Here is a 19,592-nt window from a genome sequence, read left to right on the forward strand (position 1 = left end):
GGTACCAGTTCCATCTACCTTGGCTCACTCCCCACCAGCTGCTTCATTTAACATTACATGTTTTCTTGGGAGCTTCTGTATTACCAGTGAAATAGCAGCCCCAAATTTCAACATATCATACACAAATAGCAACCCTAAATATCAACATATCATACACAAGCACAGTACAGAAGCCCAAACATGCAGGCCACAATTAGGTTTTTAAAGAATATGCTAACATGATAAATACAGAGTCATGATTATTTTCCCCTTTCATGCACATGCTTCTTTATATGAAGAACACTGCCATGTAAGATACACAGTGGGGCTCTTTTTGTCTTATTACATCACAACTTGCTATTTTAAAGCCTTATAATAGCCCATTACTCAAAGCCTTTTTCTTTGATAGCAAACTTCCAGTTCGCAGATACAGCATCAAACATTTTTTTTCAACTAGGAGAGACTTCACTTGGTTAGAACCACTTAATAAAATCAGATATTAAAAGGCAGAAGACATCAATCTGAAAGTATGAGAGGAAACCCAATTCTGCCTCTCCAGTTGAAATAAAACCTTTTCTACTGTCGCCCTCTAGTGGTAGCACCGCACCGCTGCAATTACATCAAGGTCAACTCAACCTGATCCCACTGCATTTCTTAACTGGAGGAACCTCGCGTTGTCATCTCAGCCTTCTCCAAGCATTTTGGAAACCTCATGCTGAATAAATTCTTGTATTAGGTGCCTACCTACCTGAAAATATCCCTTAAAACATCTGAGACAGAATATTTGTGAAGCATTTGAAGTCTGAGCGTTTTCACTACGTATTCATCAATCTCTACCATTAAAGGTTTTTAAAAAGAAGTCAGCTGAATGCTTCTCTTGAGAACAAATGAAAACTAGCTGAAATTAAGTATCTTCTTTCTTTCCTATCTTCTATTCACGTTCTGTTACTGCTGTAGACTGCAGAGGGCTAGCTTTAAAATCCTCAAAGTCTGCTTCTGCTGCCCTCTACAGCATCGCTTTTAAAGCAGTGTGGGATCATAAAACCACTACCTACCTTTGTCCTTCAAACTAGTAACTCTATTGGAAATTTCAAGCATGTTTAACATCTATCAAAACAAAAACTGTCTTCCATTATTATTTTAGTTATTTACTAAAAAGCATGCTCTATTACATTTAGTTTTCTTAAGCAAATTTATTGTGTCCAAAGCAAATCAAGATCTTGTGTACTAGCTCAGCTGTTGATAAACTCAATTTCAGCACAAGCTAAGCCAAAACTATGAAGGTCTTGTAGATGAACAGGCCAAGAGATGTGAGGACCAGCTATGCTAGTAATAAAACAGCAACCTTGGGGGGTTTCTGACAGCTTTTATTCAAAACATGTTAGCAAACCAGCTCCTGACTGAAATTTTGTGAGCTCCAGGGCATTCTACTTAAAGATCTCAAAGACTCTTAGGGCTCACAGAAGTACAGACGTACCCCTCTGTCCAGAGATCTCAGACCCTGACTATAAATGATTTATGCAAATAAGTTAACTTCTTCCTAAGACAGAACAGTAGCCAAGAGCATCAGAAATCAAAGTTCTACCGAATCATAGAATCAGTCAGGGTTGGAAGGGACCACAAGAATCATCCAGTTCCAACCCTCCTGAAACCTGAAGCACCTACCCCAGTTTTCAGAGGAACAAAGCTCAGAGAATTTTCAGTTCTAACATAGGTTGCTTTGAAATTGATAGTCACCTGGAAATCATCAGATGCATGATATAAATGGTAATGAGTTGCACCATGTTATTTCTCTTACAGGCATTCTTTCCCATCAGGTGGTGATTACAGTTTGAGAAAGGCAGTAATACTCCTTAGAGACATAAGATACCTTTGAAAAGGCCTCACTGTGTTTTGTAACTATACTTACATGCTGCTTAACACTATTTCCAAGAGGGTTTAAATGAAACAAGCTACTTTCTTTTCTTCCAGAGTTGTACGTTCAACACATCCCAAGAAAACTAAGAAGCTTTCAGCTTAGCTCACATCTCAGTAGAGGGTAGCAGGGAACAATCTTTCACATCTGTTCATGTGAAACTGCTCTGAGTCAAAAACCACTGACTTCACAGAAAGTTACCATAGCCAGAAAAAGCTGAATTACAGCACAGAATTAGGAGTCCCATATAACATTCTGAACACAATCTTCACTTGTTTGTGGAGACTGTCTGCTAGGATCCCTGTAAGCTGGAGATCAGTTGCAACATAAAGAGGTTAAGAAATCAGAGTCATCATAGAATCATATTCTATGATCCATGTAAGCTGGAGATCAGCCACAACATAGAGAGCGTAAGGAATTAAGTCACCTGCCATGAAATGTTAATATGGTCAATAACAAAACTTTGTGTCCATATTGCTGTAGTTTGCTGTTGGTAAAAATTATCTGAAATGAAGCTGAACCCTGAATCAGAGTACCTTGGTTTCTCTTAGATGCTGGCAGACAGCAAGAAATCAAGGTGTTTACAACCTTCAGAATAGTCTGAAGTACAATGAAATAGTACCTAGTCAGTTCCAAGAAACAGACCTTGCTGTCTCACACACCCCTTGCAGAATTCTTTATTTCTGTAAGTTCTGGATTGTGAAATGCATTATACTCAACCAGTTATTAGACAGTTTTTGTTTGCTCCTTTGTCTTTTTAATCCCTTTATGCTTTCTGAATTACATGGCCAACCAAGAAAAGCTTGAGAATACAGAGAGTTGACCTGTGATTCTCAGAAGCAGAGTATTTTTATTACTATTATTATCTCTAACAGTTGCACATAAAATGTGTTGTATTACTTTGTGAATATCAATAACTTTGGGGAATTAGACATGAAAGTATGTTTCTCTATGTCTACTGCCACAAGCAACAGAAGACTGAGGTCCTAGCCATTTTCAAAATGAAAGGTTTGTTATCTTAGCATTCTTAGAAAGCTCTTCAGAGCTTCATGTAGCCTGCTTCAAAAAGGTTATTCATTACAGCTTAAATAATTCAGCTTTTGTAGCTCTCAAAGACTATGGAAACATAAAGAGAGTTCATCCCCAGAAATAATCGTGTTCAATACCAACACACACACGTTAAAAACCTTAGAAAGGCTGGAACACAATTACAAAACACTCCTGCCCACTAGAGAGGCTTCCTCTAAAGAATCCTTACAAGTCCATTCTATAGAGCTGATAAATTCCAATAGATGTCTCTTTATAACAGAAGACAAACATGAAGACCAAACCAGGTTCAAAACATCTTTCTTATTAAAATACAGCAGCACTTGTTACAGTACACTGTCAAATTCAGTCACTGTCACACACCTCTGGTTCACTCCAAGCTATAAGCCTACCACAGCATAAGCTGATCTCACCATTCTAAAGCCCAAATACTCAACCCATATCAACTATTTCTCCACCTTTATCCTATAAACCACCACCAAGACTCAGAGGTGTTAGAGGAAAATAGCACCTATGCACATTATGCTATTCAGAAAATTAAGCTATGTCTCCCCACTAAGCCACTAAATACAACTGCCTGCTACAACCTCCTGCTCAGTTGCCACTCCTGATTTTCAGACCTTTTCTGGAATTTGCTGGAGCTGTCTTGAGAGTAGCAAAAAACCCAAAGCACTCCAGAGACACATATATTGTACACGACTTACACCATTTTCCATATGGTGTCTAATAAATACTTTAACTGAGAAGCTAACTCAGAACTGATTCCACACGATGCTGACAGAAAACCCAAAATGCAGACAACAGTTAACTGCAGTGCCCCTCAGACCATAGGTCACCTAACATTAGTCATCTGGGCCTTATATCATCATTCATATTCACCCAGATTATGTGGAACTACATCAGTACCTTATCATCCATAAAGTGAATTTTACACATAAGCAGTTCCACTGACAAACACAGAGGCAGATTTACAGCATGCATATTTTGCCCTCCACAGAATTACATCCCTGGGGAATATACCAGAACAGTTTGCTCCAACAGTAACTTGGAAAATGCCTACCTTGACTGGTGAAATATGAGAATGGGAAACAAATCCATGGACATTTTCAATCTGTGACAGGTTCTTCTCTGATACATGAACCAGCTCTGGACCCGTCACCTCATTGCTAATGTGTGGTGAGCTGTGCTCCTGTGGAGGTGTATCTTCATCCTGGTAGCGGTATTTCTGAGGAGAACAATCAGAGAAAAACATTAGGCCACCATAGAAACCTGAAAAAATAGTCCAGAAAGCTTAGGTCAGAGAGCAATATTTATTTTCCTGACCCTGCTGAATTCAAGGTAGTAAAACCTAGAAGCAAAAGTTGCAATTAGTATTTTCCATCTAATGACTATTCCTACCTAAAGAACATTCCAACCTTTTTAATCTCCCTTAGAACTACTGCCATGAAGCTACCTAATTTTCTTTTGCCTGTCTGCAATACAGTAATCTGTCCTCAAACAGTTCTCCAAAGAACTTTTCCCTTCACTAACTCTTTTCCCACCAACACTACATTCACTAACAGCAGACATCCCCACTACCAGTTGGATTCATCACCTTGTAACTGTAAGCCTCAAAAACTCTTCTCAGCACTTCACATTTGGCACATCTGTCTAAAGTGGGAATTTTTATCAGTTATGGAGTTCCAGCTTTTATACTGAGTTATCAATATAGCAATTCACTATCATTAACTTCACTACAAAACAATAAAATATGGATCTGCTACTAGACAGATTCAGCTTCCCCAAGTCTTCAAATAGAAACACAAACCATTAATCTGATTAATTGGCATTCAATTAAAAACAAATCAACCTACCCAGAACCTACTACTTGTCCACCAAAGATACACTCCAGTCAGACTGTGCTGTATCCACACTTGCAGATCCTTGCTAAAAGGTACTAATGAAATTAAAAGCACATATAATAGCCACCCTTTCTCTGGATTGCAGAGCTAACAAGTGATTCAGCACCTTTAAAGTCCAGAGCTAACATGAACTCAGATTAAAAACCTACTCCAATCCAAGCTTCACCCTAGTTTCACCTTTGTAGTCTCAGACAATTCTTAAGCACCTCAGGTAGTTCATGCATTTCATTGATAATCAGAACTAAAGCTAAAAGCTGCAGTAATTCTTTTTCAGCTGAGTTTACTCTGTCCATCAGATATATCTCAACATTTTTCAGCTTCATTCACTTCCACATACTACTGCTGTAGTCCAGAGTACATACATAGTTGTTATTACTTCACAGGCAAAGCACACCAAAACATTGAAGGCAGTGAAAAACCTTCTAAATATGTAGCTGCTTTAAACCTGGACAAAGCTATTCCTATTACTGAAGACATTTTAACAGAATACTAAGAGCCATGTACTACAGTTTAAGTCATTTTCTGGATATTCCCACATCATAATCCAGTAGATCTCTGAGAGCAACCCATTTCCCCCTAAGCACATGAACACTACATCATGGGAGTACCTGATAAACAGTGTATGGTAATGAACCCTCTTGTGCTACAAGCAAGCAGAATTTCAGGACACCACAAAGATCCTGGCTCTGAACAGAGAAGTCCTGCATGTTATGAAGTGATAAAGTCTACACAGGATTAACTACCAAGAAACTGCAATGTAATGCTTAACTCATTCATTTCCTGTTAAGCCAATTCTGTGTGCTTGTCTTACAAGAAGACTTATTTTTTTGTCTAGCCAAACCAACTGCTAGGCGTGGTCAAACAGAACAGCTAAACTCCCAGTAAGGAGGATATGATGCTCTTCCTTATCTCACAAAGCCCAAGAAGGACACCATACCCTCCTCCCTGTCTTCAGCTCTCACAGCAGAGAATCTCAAATCAGCAGAAAACTGCTCACTTTCTCCCCTCCTTTGCAGGGATAATCCAGCATTGAATCACCTATTTGCTCTTCTGCAGACTCATCATACAGGAATATTACAGTGTTCTGCCAGTAAAGAACTGGCTTAGTGGGGCAACTGAAGTCACATAACTGACTTGTGCTGAAAGAAGGATCTGCTTGTTCTTTTCTGTGCCATGCTATTCAGACAGCACTAAGGCATCTTGGAAGATTAACCAAGTTCTCTTACTAACTTAGAATGAACAACCTGTGGCTTTATGTTTCTGTCACCCATTGCCCATTTTACCAGCCAGTCTGCCCTAGGACACTACTATACCCATCCCATCCTTGAACCCCCTCAAAGTAGAGACAAGACCTTACCCAACCAGATGTAAAATACATTAAAGATGCACACTTTTTTTAGCCAGTAAGATATCAGAGATCTTTGAAGTTATAACCCTGATTTACTTTTGTACTCAAAAAATAGAATTAAAAGAGCTCAAAAGCTTTATCAACTCTTCTCAATGCAACCCTTCATTGTTGAGACTACACAAGACCAAGTTCTACCATATGGGAGGTATTAGAATTTATGAAGTAGAAGCAACACAAGTATGTTTTCTCTCTAAAACCAATGATTAGCAGAGAAGCCCAAAGCAAAGGAAATCATTCCAATGAGAAAAGTAGGAACATTAAGACTTCTCTTATTTCAACTAACTTTCAAACACTTCCATAGCTTCCCCTTAATTGTATAGCAAAGGAAAGATGGTAAATGCTGTTGGTTGTGAAATACAGAGGTGGTTACTCAAAAAAAACCTATTTTTGAGACCCTCAGCAGAGCTGACCAAGCCAACTTAACAAGTCACTACTAGCAGAAGGTAACAGTTCTTCTTCCCTTTCCCTGCAGCAGTGAGATGCTAGACTGCTCAGCAGCCTCAGACTCCTGCCATTCATCTGTTTTCTGACATTGACTTGTTTTTAACTTATCAAAACAAAACCTTGAAAGGAGCTGGCATTAACCCTCTAGAGCAGCCATGTTAAACATAGGAAACAGGGAAGAATTATCAATTGAAGCACAATGTTGGCTGAAAACAACAGTGAATATTAGCACAGCATAAAAAAAGTCACGTGGGAAATGAAAGAAAATATACATTAGCACTTCAAGAACCACAAAAAAATTGTCTTGCAAAGTCAGAAAAGCAGGAATTCTGCTGCTTAAAGGAACCTGCTCTGACAGTGAAGGCAGTATTTGGCTGGACTTACAATGCAAAATGTCCCTGCCAGATCTCAAGCCTCTATTTCACTATAAAACATTAAGAAAATAGGATCTGAAAGCGGATTAAGTGCCCCAGTCATCAGACAAGACTCTATGGAGAGCTTGAAGTGGATCCTTTCAGTCTTAAGAAAAATTATGTATTATTAGAACAGTCACAGGTCCATCAAACTTCCTTTACATACCAATCAATCCCTTTGGGTAAAGCACAGAACTACTTCGATTACGTTCTTCCTGACACAAGACATCTATTAAAAACAGGTATTTGTATGTGCCTACAGCCTAAACAGGTTCTAGACTTCACTAAGAAACATCTGCTTACACTACAGTGCTCATAACATAGTTCATGTGAAGTTTTAATAGATCAGTATGTCAGTAATAGAGGAAAAATAGGAAGATGCAGTGAAAGATTCTTTCCTGTAAGAGACACTCATAGGGGCTATAAGCCTCTCACAAAACCCATGTTAAATGTGAGCTACTAATTGGATTTTGATGTGACACTCAAGTTTGACTTCACTATTATTTGCAAAATAACTTCCAACTTGAAACTACAATAAAAACCCCCAAAAGCCAGAATTCATGTTTAAAATGCACTAACTTAACTACTTACTTGATGTTGCTTCAAAGCACGAATAGAAGGCAAGAACACGAAAACACAGAAGGTCGAATACTTCTTATTCTGTAAGGTGCCATGTTACTCTTGCCCTTCATAGACATCACAGGATGTCAGGGATTGGAAGTGACCTCTGGAAATCGTTGAGTCCAACCCCCCTGCCAGAGCAGGACCTTATCACCTAGCCCAGGGGTCCTTAAACTACGGCCCCTGGGCCGGATACAGCCCCCCAGGGTCCTCAATCTGGCCCACCAGTATTTACAGAACCCCCCACGCCGCCAGGGGTTGGGGGGGAACCAAGCAGCCACTTCCTGCCACAGACCCCAAGCACCCACCAGGACTGGGCTGGAACCAAACTATAATCTGGTCCCCAACACTGCTGGGCTGGAACCAAACTATAGTCTGGCCCCCAACATTACTGGGCTGGAACCAAACTATAGTCTGGTCCCCAACACTACTGGGCTGGAACCAAACTATAGTCTGGCCCCCAACACTACTGGGCTGGAACCAAACTATAGACTGGTCCCCAACACTACTGGGCTGGAACCAAACTATAGTCTGTCCCCCAACACTACTGGGCTGGAACCAAACTATAGTCTGTCCCCCAACACTACTGGGCTGGAACCAAACTATAGTCTGGTCCTCAACACTACTGGGCTGGAGCCAAACTATAATCTGGTCCCCAACACTACTGGGCTGGAACCAAACTATAGTCTGTCCCCCAACACTGCTGGGCTGGAACCAAACTATAATCTGGTCCCCAACACTACTGGGCTGGAGCCAAACTATAATCTGGTCCCCAACACTACTGGGCTGGAACCAAACCATAGTCTGGCCCCCAACACTACTGGGCTGGAACCAAACTATAGTCCAGTCCCTCACAAACTATAGTCTGGCCCCTGGCAGTGTATGAGGGACAGTGACCAGCCCCCTGTTTAAACAGTTTGAGGACCCCTGACCTAGCCTATGTCACAGAGGAATGCATCCACACAGGTATTGAAAGTCTCCAGAGAGGAAATCACTGTCAAGCCAAGTGCTCCAAGTAATGCCAATTACTGTAGCACAGAACAGCTAGTTCTCTAGAGAAGTGGAAGAGGTTTGTACTGCACTGTGGAGTATCACTGAAATACCCTCTGCCTCCCAACTGCAATCACACATTTGAGTGGTCTGGCCTGGTCAAGCAGCCACCATTTAACATTGCCCCTTCCTTTCCTCTCCAAGGAGCTGTCATCCTTTGGACAGGAATTCACTCAACTATTTCAGTCACGTCAAGGTAATTCTACTGAAAAGCCAAATCCCATACAAGTTACCCTCCATGGGGGTCTACAGATTGCATTTACAATACAGTATTGCTCAGAGGGCAGCTACTGCCCAAAGAAGCAGCACCCATTCAATCACTCCCGGTTGAGCTGTACAACTACATCTCCCTGCACCTTGCCGCTAGAACACATCTGACTTCAGATGGTGAGCAAGCTCAGCGAGCTGATCCTGCAGAATGTTTATTCCCTCTTCCAGCAATATTAAATTTTAATTCCCTAGAGTGTTTCACAGCAAGGTGAGCAGCAGTGCCAGCATAACAAGGAGAAAAGCACACTGAGAGTGAGACCAACTTATCCCACAGTGGTTAGCAGAAGACCATCACTCTGCTCACAAGCAAGAGAATCCAGTCTCACAACCAATTCCAGGCTCCAATGACACCCTAGTTCATCAGAGGCAGCCAAGCAATAAGCAAGTAAGATCAAAGGAAAGAAAAATGGTAGGTGTGGCAAAGCAGCTCTAAACTTGCAGACAGGCATGCTCAGCTGCACAAGTTCCCCAGCACCCAATTAAGTAGCAGTCAAGCAACTGAACTATTTTTAAGAAGCTTTACAGGTTGCTATATAATTTGTAAGGATAATTTAAACTCCAAAGCAACCAAGTGCTAAACATTTAACACACAATTCTGGACAGAGGTACTGGCCCAAAGAATTCAGTTGCAAGTATACAGGTATGTCACTATGAATTTAAAACATTTACCTTCTAATGTAACATATTAAAGACTTCCTCAAGCTAAATTATACTTTGGATGAGTTTAGAAGTCTGGCCAGAACTAAGAGCTGTATTATCCACTGTGTGATGGTTTGAGTGAGCACTTGTGAAAATCACCCAGACTAGGCTCAATCGATCTGGAAATTGAATGAAGCTTTATATTTACAGCTTAGCACAACAGACAAGCAGATACTGACAATATACACAGCTACATACAGAAATACACAAGTTTAAAAGTAATACAGAAGCACAACAGCCCTCCCAGAAACCAGAGTGCCCAGAAGGGGCTCCCAATCCCCCTTCCACCTTCTTCCTTCCCCTCTACCTTACTCCAGACTTTGCCTTACTTTCAAAGTGAGTTTTGAGCATCAGCCAGGGGGGCTAGGAAGCAGAAGGATTAGTCACACAGATGGCAGGTTAGGTTAGAGAGAAGTTCATGCTGCCCCAGAGAGAGAGACTCTGTTATCTGTATTTATGTTCTTATTCTTATACATCTCAGCAAGCCTATGAGTGAAGTAGATATCACCACTGTTTCCTTTTCACAGCCTGTAATCTAATTCTTCTCACCAAAACATTTTAGCTAGGCTCAAACTAGTACATACCAGTGCAAGCTACAGCAAAACTCCTTTACTTTATTTAATAAACCACTGCTCATTTACACGAGACAAGAAGACAGTCAAAATTCACCACAGTGAAATCATTGTGTTAATTGTTCAGGCCCACAGCATCCCTGCTCCAATTCTCAGGCCTAACCGAGTTAGGAAAAACAACAAAGATGAACAAAGCATCTGCAGCAATGTACAGAAAAAACAAGGATTTTATAGACATTTTCTAGCACCATTTTCCAGAACACAGATCACCTCTTCACAGAAAAGCTTTAGGGAACTCTCAAAAGAGGTTTGCTTTAGTCTGCCTAAGGTCTCATCTTTTAAAAAGAAGGTATTTTAACATCTTCATAAATAAGGTATTTCAGATTCATACCTAATTACCTTCTAGAGGCAGTTCAGTTGTGAGTTTACTTTATTCCATGCTCCCCTAAGGAGCTATCTTACTGAAACAGAAATGAAAGGAAATCATTGAAGGGACACTTGAATCCCATGCTTGGAACTGGTGACCCATATCCATAGCAGCATGCAACATTGTTAGTCCAGAGACTCAAGCCATACTGATAACCATGGTCACAGACAGATAATTAATTATGCAAGGTCATCCTTAACTACCAGATCATTTCATGACAAAATGAAGTCCAACCCACATGAGACATGCACATCAATCCACCGCAACAAACCCAGATGTGTTGCATCTTCTCTACCCACAAAGAAATAAAACAACTAAAACAGCTTTACTGTAAGAATGAAAGTATGCTAAAAAACACATTCTGGTAGTTCATAAATTGACCTTCTAAAACCCACTTCCCTTCTTCAGATTTTCAACCTTCCCACCCACATAGAAACACAAGGCCCAAGTTACTGCATGCCTCCAACAACCAAAAGCTACAAAACCCCTGAAAACAGGTGGTCTGACTTGTCAGTCAGTCCCTGGCTAAGCTTGAATTTTTACTGTGCAAGTCCATCCCATGTTTGGAAAGAGGTTAAACCTAAGTGAGAATTTAATAAGTAAATCTAAGCCTTTGAATTTGATACATAGAAGCTCACAGGGTCAGCCGTTCTTTAATAGAGTATCAACAGGCAACACGATAAAACCTCCTGGCTTTAGACACCTAAGGACTCGAGTTCAGACACTTGTCCTTGTTCAGTCATGGCTCCACTTCACAAGTTAAACTAAATCTGAAAGGACATTTCCAAAGATCATTCCAGCAACTGGATGCCTCTTTGGCATCCCACATCTCCACTCTTGCATAAAAGGACTAGGATGCAGTATGTCATAGAATCATAGAATCAACCAGGTTGGAAGAGACCTCCAAGATCAGCCAGCCCAACCTAGCACCCAGCCCTATCCATCCAGCCAACTAGACCATGGCACTAAGTGCCTCATCCAGGCTTTGCTTCAACACCTCCAGGGACAGTGCCTCCACCACCTCCCTGGGCAGCCCATTCCAATGCCAATCACTCTCTCTGTGAAGAATTTCCTCCTAACATCCAGCCTAGACCTCCCCTGGCACAACTTGAGACTGTGTCCCCTGGTTCTATAGGTGGTTGTCTAGGAGAAGAGACTAAGCCCCACCTGACTACAACCTCCATTCAGGTAGTTGTAGACAGCAATGAGGTCACCCCTGAGCCTCCTCTTCTCTAAGCTAAACAACTCCAGCTCCCTCAGCCTCTCCTCATAGGGTTTGTCTCCTCGAACCCAAACATCCACAAGTCTAACATCCAGATAAAATACAGCAGAAAATAAGCTCCAACAATTCTAACCACAAAACCAATAATGCAACCAAATTTTGCATAGCCTTGCTAAAACAAAAGCTAACCTAAAATGAGTTATATACTAAGATGCTAAAGCATTTTGTATAAGCCTTCCCTGTAGTCTAGTGGAGGTGCAGAATCAGAAACTAGTCCTTAGGAAAACAACAGTGACTCTCTCACAGAGGGAAATCTCTCTCACACACACAAAAGGTGTGCTCCAACACTGCAGAACCGAGGGAAAATGGAAAGTTCTCACTTGTAAAAATTCCTACCGGGGAGATCAGGAAAGCCAAACAATGTTTCTTTGCAAGCACACAGCAATTCACGCTGAAAGGCTGAAAGCCTGTGGCTAACAAAAGTAAGGCTAACAAAAGGAACTTGAGTAATTGAAACAGGGCATATGTTTCTGTGCTTTCAGAACTTCTTTGCTGATCATGCAATAGGACATCCAGAATTGTGTTCCATTTAGGTCTCAACATAATGACTTACAAAAACAACCCTGACCTGAAATTTCTTTTCACCTTTGGGTTTGTTGTTTTCAAACAGAAGTTTTGTGCTTTGAGTAACTAACTGCTTCATTCTCAAGGGAAAACGCTGAGTTTTCCATCAGTACCTTGGGCTAAACCAAAACCAGAAGTCATTTCACCTCCTTTGGGAAGTTTCATTTTGACACTGTATAGAATGATAAAATGGTTTAGGTTGGAAGTGACCTCAAAGATCATCTAGCTCCAACCCATCTTGAGTAAAACTGCTTAAGAACACATTTATTTAGGTTGCAGTGCTCTATCCTATGCCAAAATGCACAGCTAGGCTTAAATGTAATTATTTATGTAATGTATACCCAGAAACCATTTACAATCTGTGTACACACAGCCCTACGAGGAGAGGCTGAGGGAGCTGGGATTGGTTAGCCTGGAGAAGAGGAGGCTCGGGGAAGACCTTATTGCTGTCTACAACTACCTGAAGGAGTAGGTTGCTCTCTTCTCTCAGGTGGCCAGCACCAGAACAAGAGGACACAGCCTCAGCCTGCGCCAGGGGAAATTTAGGCTCAAGGTGAGGAGAAAGTTCTTCACTGAGAGAGTCATTGGACACTGGAATGGGCTGCCCGGGGAGGTGGTGGAGTCGCCGTCCCTGGAGCTGTTCAAGGCAGGATTGGACGTGGCACTTGGTGCCATGGTCTAGCCTTGAGCTCTGTGGTAAAGGGTTGGACTTGATGATCTGTGAGGTCTCTTCCAGCCCTGATGATACTGTGATACTGTGATATACAGTTATAAAACCACCAGGAATACTCACAGTGAAGAAGGTCACTTGTTCTGGAAAGCCAAGGAAAAACAAAAAGACCCAAGAAAGAAGAATCCCATGGTGAATGTTATTTTCATAAGTGGTCAAAAAGCAGTGGAGGAAAACAGAAAGCTCTCTATTTTCACAGGATTACTTGTGTGAGACAAAATGGGTTTCTATGTAAAGGACTGAGCAGGCCACCCTGCATTAGTGTCTCACATTACCCTTTAACTATTGGCTCTTCCAGTATTCAACAGCCACCTTCTCAGAGGACCAAGAGTGTTTTGCCTTTAGGGTAACCCTGCGACTTGCCCTGGAAAAAAACAAGTACCTGGTACAGAACCTCTGCAGGCCACAACTATTTAGAATCATAGAATCAACCAGGTTGGAAGAGACCTCCAAGATTATCCAGGCCAACCTAGCACCCAGCCCTATCCAGTCATTTAGACCATAGCACTAAATGCCTCAGCCAGGCTTTTCTTGAACACCTCCAGGGACGGTGCCTCCACCACCTCCCAGGGCAGCCCATTCCAATGCCAATCACTCTCTCTGTAAAGCACTTTTTCCTAACATCCAGCCTAGACCTCTCCTGGCACAACTTGAGACTCTGTCCCCTTGTTCTGGTGCTGGTTGCCTGGGAGAAGAGACCAACGCCCACCTGGCTACAACCTCCCTTCAGGTAGTTGTAGGCAGCAATGAGCTCTGCCCTGAGCCTCCTCTGCTGCAGGCTGCACACCCCCAGCTCCCTCAGCCTCTCCTCACAGGGCTGTGCTCCAGGCCCCTCACCAGCTTTGTTGCCCTTCTCTGGACACATTCCAGCACCTCAACATCTCTCTTGAGTTGAGGAGCCCAGAACTGGACACAGGACTCAAGGTGTGGTCTGACCAGCGCTGAGCACAGGGGCTTAAACTTAAATCTCTCCTCCAGCCAGGGGCAAGGTGCTGCCAGCAGTGGCCGACCTGCCGCAGGGCATGCTGCTGGGGGTGGGCTGCCCCCAGCCTTGGCCTCCATGTCCTTTGTCCCCAGCAGAGCGTCCTCTGGCAGGCGGGCACCATGTGCTCCCCGTGCCTGCTGCCACCTCCCTGCGGCTGGCAGGCTTCCTCAGACCAAGGAGCTGTGACTGGGAGCAAGGTATGAGGGCAGAGATGCATTGAGAGAGACAAAAAGAGGCGCTGAGGCGCGAGTACAGTAGCAAATGCCGCCATCACTCAGCAACGGCACAAAATGCCTAAAGTGGCTTCTGGATGTTGGCTGGATTATTTTTAGTTTGGTCTTAAAGTGAACAGCATCTCTGCTCTGCAGTTCGACTGGCAAAAATTAAAAACGGAGAGAGAGGTTTTCCTTCCATGGCTTTCTCCTTACGTTTGTTAAGCTGAGAAGATCTTTTATTCTATATATACAAGATGTCAAGTTCCACAAAAGGAAAGAAATCATCGTTTTCCAGCAAACAGATTCCAAATTCCAGCTGTGCATTTAAATGTATCTTCAACTGGAAAACGCTTCGGGCACATGAAAAACAAACAGATCCAAAAAAGCAGCAAATTTTCTCCTGGAAATAAAGCACTCAAGTTTCCCAAGTTTCACAATATGTCATTTACACCATCAAAAGAGCCATAAAATTTTCGACTCCTCCCTCCCAACCTAAGTGACATTCACCATCAACGTTTTGTGATGTATCTACCCAAAACTGCATGACACACACATGCAGGCACAGATGTGCACACACACATGCAGGCACAGACGTGCACACACACACACGCAGGCACAGACGTGCACACGCACAGCCCTGCTCCAAATTGACACAATAAAGCCTGGTTTCATTCCTTTTTGTTAAAAATAAGGAGCACTGTGACTTAGAGACAGCAAATATGTAAAATAAGTTTTGAAGAGAAAGATTTCACCATCTGCCACAAAAGTAACTTCACACACACATCCCCTTTAATTTTGAAGAGGCTTTCCAGTACTTGGTGTTCTCACCATACCACTCACATCTTGTTACTTTCACTTGAACACCACCACCAAACACGTTCTGTTTCTTATTCTCAAGATTCCCAATTTATATATGTTTTATTACTCTGAAATCTAAACCGTAGATGCAGTCCTAAAACGACTAAATGCCTGAGGGCACTGTTAAACCCAAACCTGCCACTAACAATTGCTTCCATCAATATGATGTCAGGAGGCATTTCCAGCCCTGCATCTCAGTGCAAATCTCCTGTGTGTTTAACTCTCTACAGCTGAAGAAAATGAAAGCCAAGTGCAATAAACTGATTACATGATGATTAATGCTGATTAATGGAGAATGACGACATTCTGCACGCAGGACTCAGTCAATTCAAAAGGTTTTTTTTCCAAGGGATCTTTAAGCAGCAGGCATGATAATTGATTGTTTCTGTCACAATCACCCAAGAGCTCTGATCACAGAGTAAGGCACGGAACAAAACACACACTTATTGAATCAGAAATTCCAAGTACAGTTACATTAGACACAATGGCAATCACTCATTAAACGCAGCTTACATTTCCAGGAAAAGTCCTTTTATAGACCCACCTTACATCCAAACATTAAAGATATTGTGTTGTTGGTACAGGCTACTTTACAGTGGCATAGCATCGGAGAAAAGCAATCCAAGTTTTTTATGCTAGGAGACATTTTTTCGGCCCCTGTGCACTTGAATCGATCCGTGATTGAGATTGCAGAAAAATGCCTCTGTAAGCGCTGCTTGCTGCCTGTCTTTGACATTTAACCTAGGTCCATAGCGTTCCAAAAGAAGCCTTTATAGAAATGGGTTGAATCCTTCAGGATAAGGAGAAAAAAAAAATACTTTACTTGACGTTAGAAACCAGGTCTTAAAAAAGGCAAAGAAAAAAGCCTGTGTCCATCTTTAGAATTCCCAAGTCAGTTTTAAAATGAAATACGTTAGCGGCAGCTTCGGGTGACAACTCTCTCGCAGCCCCAAGCAATACTCAGATCTCCTCTCAGCCAGAACCCAGGGTTAGATCCACCAAGGCAGCTTCACCTGCTGCAGTGCAAGGTCTGCGATCTCCTCCATGAAAACAGAAGCAACTCCAGCAGAGCCACTATGCTCGGTGTATGCTGGTTGCTTAGGGGAGGGGCAAGATGTTGCAGCAAGGGACTCATTACACGGCCCGATGGAGATAAAGCCAACACTTCCTGCAAGGTGCTTTCGCACTGCACCAATGAGCATGTGAAAACCCACTGGAGAATCAGCTGGGCGTAATTATAAAGCAGGGAAGTTGTAAGCTTAACAGCAGGGAATTTGCTGATCTGCAGTTTCCACCGGCTTTTGCAAGGAAGTGTCAGCAGACCACAAAATGAATGGCTGGGGGATATTTAATCCTCATTTTCAAACGTTCAAAATGCAAAGGTTATTGGACACATGCTTCCAGGGAAAAAAACAAACACGTTCTTTAAACTGCAGGGTAAAATCCCTCATGTTCTACCGAAAGCAGCAGCTACAGAAACACAGGAATATTCTCCAGTTTCAACACAGTGAAATCAGAAGCTGTTATTTTAACCTGCACTTATCTCTAGGAAACTGTCAATAAATTGGACCCATTTGCTCACGAGGAGCTCTCAAGCATTTAAAGCAACTGCATATATGGACACTTAAAACATTTGGCAGAGGAAAAAAATAGCTTTTTTTTCTTGGAATTGCAGTAAATATGGTTACAGTCTGTAAGGTTTGCTGTTCTTTGTGGTGTGGTAACAAGTCACAGAATCATACAACCAGTCAGGGTTGGAAGGGACCACAAGGATCATCTAGTTCCAACCGCCCTGCCATGGGCAGGGACACCCTACCCTAGAGCAGGCTGCCCACAGCCTCAGCCAGCTTGGCCTTAAACACCTTCAGGGATGGGGTGGGGGGGCACTTAGATAAGTCTAAGACACAAAACTGCTTTCAGTTTCTTTTTTTGGGGTGGGTCATTTGACCAAGCTCAGATAAGGATTTCAACTTCATTTCCTCCAATCTCTCCAAGATTTTAATGCCTTTATATATTTTAACAAACTGCCTTACCGAATTTGATCAAAAACACATCCTCTGTGATTTCTCTGTTCTTGTACCATAAGCTAATAACTCTGCAAGAAGCTTCAGTGAAATTATGTTAGCCATCGCTTCTATTTTTAATTCTACTGAATGGTATTGTGAAAAAGCACTGAAGCCCTCCAGAGAAGTCCTGTTGGACCCCTTCTCTTCAGGACGTGACTGCTCACCTAAGTTTACTCCTGTCCCAGCCTTCTGTCATCTATGTTTTACTTCGTTTGGTTTACCTGACAAGCACCCCTTGAGGTAGAAAGTTTCACATAGTGTAAAAGTGGCATCCACACTTCACCGGCTCGGAAATGAGTAACTTCATGAATTACACTGAGACAGTCATCTTTATATAGATGTGCAGAATGGTGAAACCAAAACTGAGGCAAGATGTCTGGAGAAAAATGTGTAACTCAGCCCACAGTAAACCTCAAAATAAACTTCATTTGCATGAGGATCTCTTTTCTTGGTAGAATATCCAAGGAACAAAGATCACAGCATTTCCATACTGTATAAGCATAATTTTCTTCCCACCCTAAGCCATGACCTACAAATTTTCCACCAAATAGCCTTAGACATCATTTCCCACAGCAGGTCATCTTCTGCATACAACTACAGCAACACCATACAAATCTCTTAGCACTCTGCTTTATCATCATGGAAAAAGAAACAGACAATAAAAACCACTGCCAACAACAAGAGAATACACTGCCTTTGCTGGGCTTAGTAGCATTCATTGCAAGAACACTGAAATCCAGTGGTAGCCCTAAGTGTAACAGAATGACCCTAAAAATCTCTTTTTTTTTCCTTCAGCTATCAGGGGGATGCAGCAGAGTCTCCTGAAATAGCACAGAGCACAAGTAGCTGCACACCCAAACACTGCATATTAAAAAGGGAATAAAGCACAGAGGAAAACAGTCCCAGGTAACTGTCTCTCGCCAAGCACAAGAAGGCTGCTACCCCACAAAACAACCTTTTCTATGCACCAGAGATCAACAATTCATCTTCCTCCCATACCTCTACTACCACAGTAGTAGTATAATCTCACACTGAAATACACAAACACATGATAATTTCATGACAAGTGAAGTCAAAGAGCCAAAAGCAACCCTTGGATGTTGCAGAAATAGGTTTTTACAAGGCAGAAAATCTAAGCTCTAATGTGCCACAGGCATAGAGGAATCAATAAGAGTGAGATACATTCTACACATCCACAAAAGATTCCATCAGTAAGATACAATAAAAACAAGGCAAGCCTGTGTAACTTCAGGCAATTACATCTACATTGTTGGTGAAGACCACATAAAACATCCAAATCTTGCAGCCCTGTATTTGCAGCTGCAAATGGGTTACACTGCAAAATTGTCTTGATCTTTACACTAAGATGGAACTTTTCTTACCCATTTTACTGCCCATAAGTTTAAAAATGCAGATCTTGAGCTTGTAAAATTGAAATGTGTTCTTAGATCTTTTGCTGACTAAACTTCAATATTTAAAGGTTTCACTTCCTCAAAACACACTCAAAAGTTTCATAAATACACAGTTGAGAAGGAAAGGTTTTCTGAAACATGAATATACTAACCTTGTTCTACAGAGAAACAGGTAGATCTCCAAATAGTCTACATTCCATTTTGGGGCCCCAAACAGACATAACCCCAACTTAACTACAGCTCTGATTTGAATTGAAGGTTGAGTTAAGAATTCAAAAGAGAAAAAGCAACACAATGACTAAGCTGTTGATGGAAGTACAGCAGAACTGCTTAACCCTTTACTTCCCAATTCATCAATCTGTAATTTGGGTTATCACACAGGAGCTTGAGCTCCTCGAGTCAGAGCCCACCTTTTGCATACTGATTATACCAAACAATTCTCAACTGGGAGAGAGGCACAGTGCCAAGAGTTCATCCAGTTCTGCCATACAGTCAGTGAAAAACACATCAGCACTGCACAGAATACAGAAAAACAAAACCTTGTATTTTCTTCTTGCACAGGATGTTTCCACCTGACAGGATGCAAATATTGAAATGCCAGTTTTAAGTAGAATTATTTACTGTCTCAGTTCTCATTTAAATTTCCCAGAGACTCAGATATATTTGATAGAACCAATATCACTTTATAGGTTGCCCTTCCCCTTCTTTCTCAAAGAAAAGGAATTAGATGGAGA

General features: G+C 41.9%; 1 protein-coding gene across 29 annotated transcripts in view; it reads right to left on the reverse strand.

The window, feature by feature from the left end:
- DLG1 (discs large MAGUK scaffold protein 1) overlaps positions 1 to 19,592 on the reverse strand; it is a 196,023-nt gene that overhangs the window by 122,593 nt on the left and 53,838 nt on the right. For 24 of the 29 annotated variants that reach the window (XM_064152849.1, XM_064152850.1, XM_064152853.1 and 21 more), the window contains one exon: positions 4,002 to 4,166. In XM_064152849.1, the coding sequence (XP_064008919.1) occupies positions 4,002 to 4,166 (165 nt within the window). Of the gene's footprint in view, positions 1 to 4,001; positions 4,167 to 15,924; positions 16,171 to 19,592 lie in introns of those variants that run through there. The other 5 variants (XM_064152871.1, XM_064152877.1, XM_064152864.1 and 2 more) reach the window with 4 other exon arrangements.

Source organism: Pogoniulus pusillus, chromosome 13, assembly GCF_015220805.1.
Source record: "Pogoniulus pusillus isolate bPogPus1 chromosome 13, bPogPus1.pri, whole genome shotgun sequence".
In the NCBI taxonomy this organism is placed as follows: Eukaryota; Metazoa; Chordata; class Aves; order Piciformes; family Lybiidae; genus Pogoniulus; species Pogoniulus pusillus.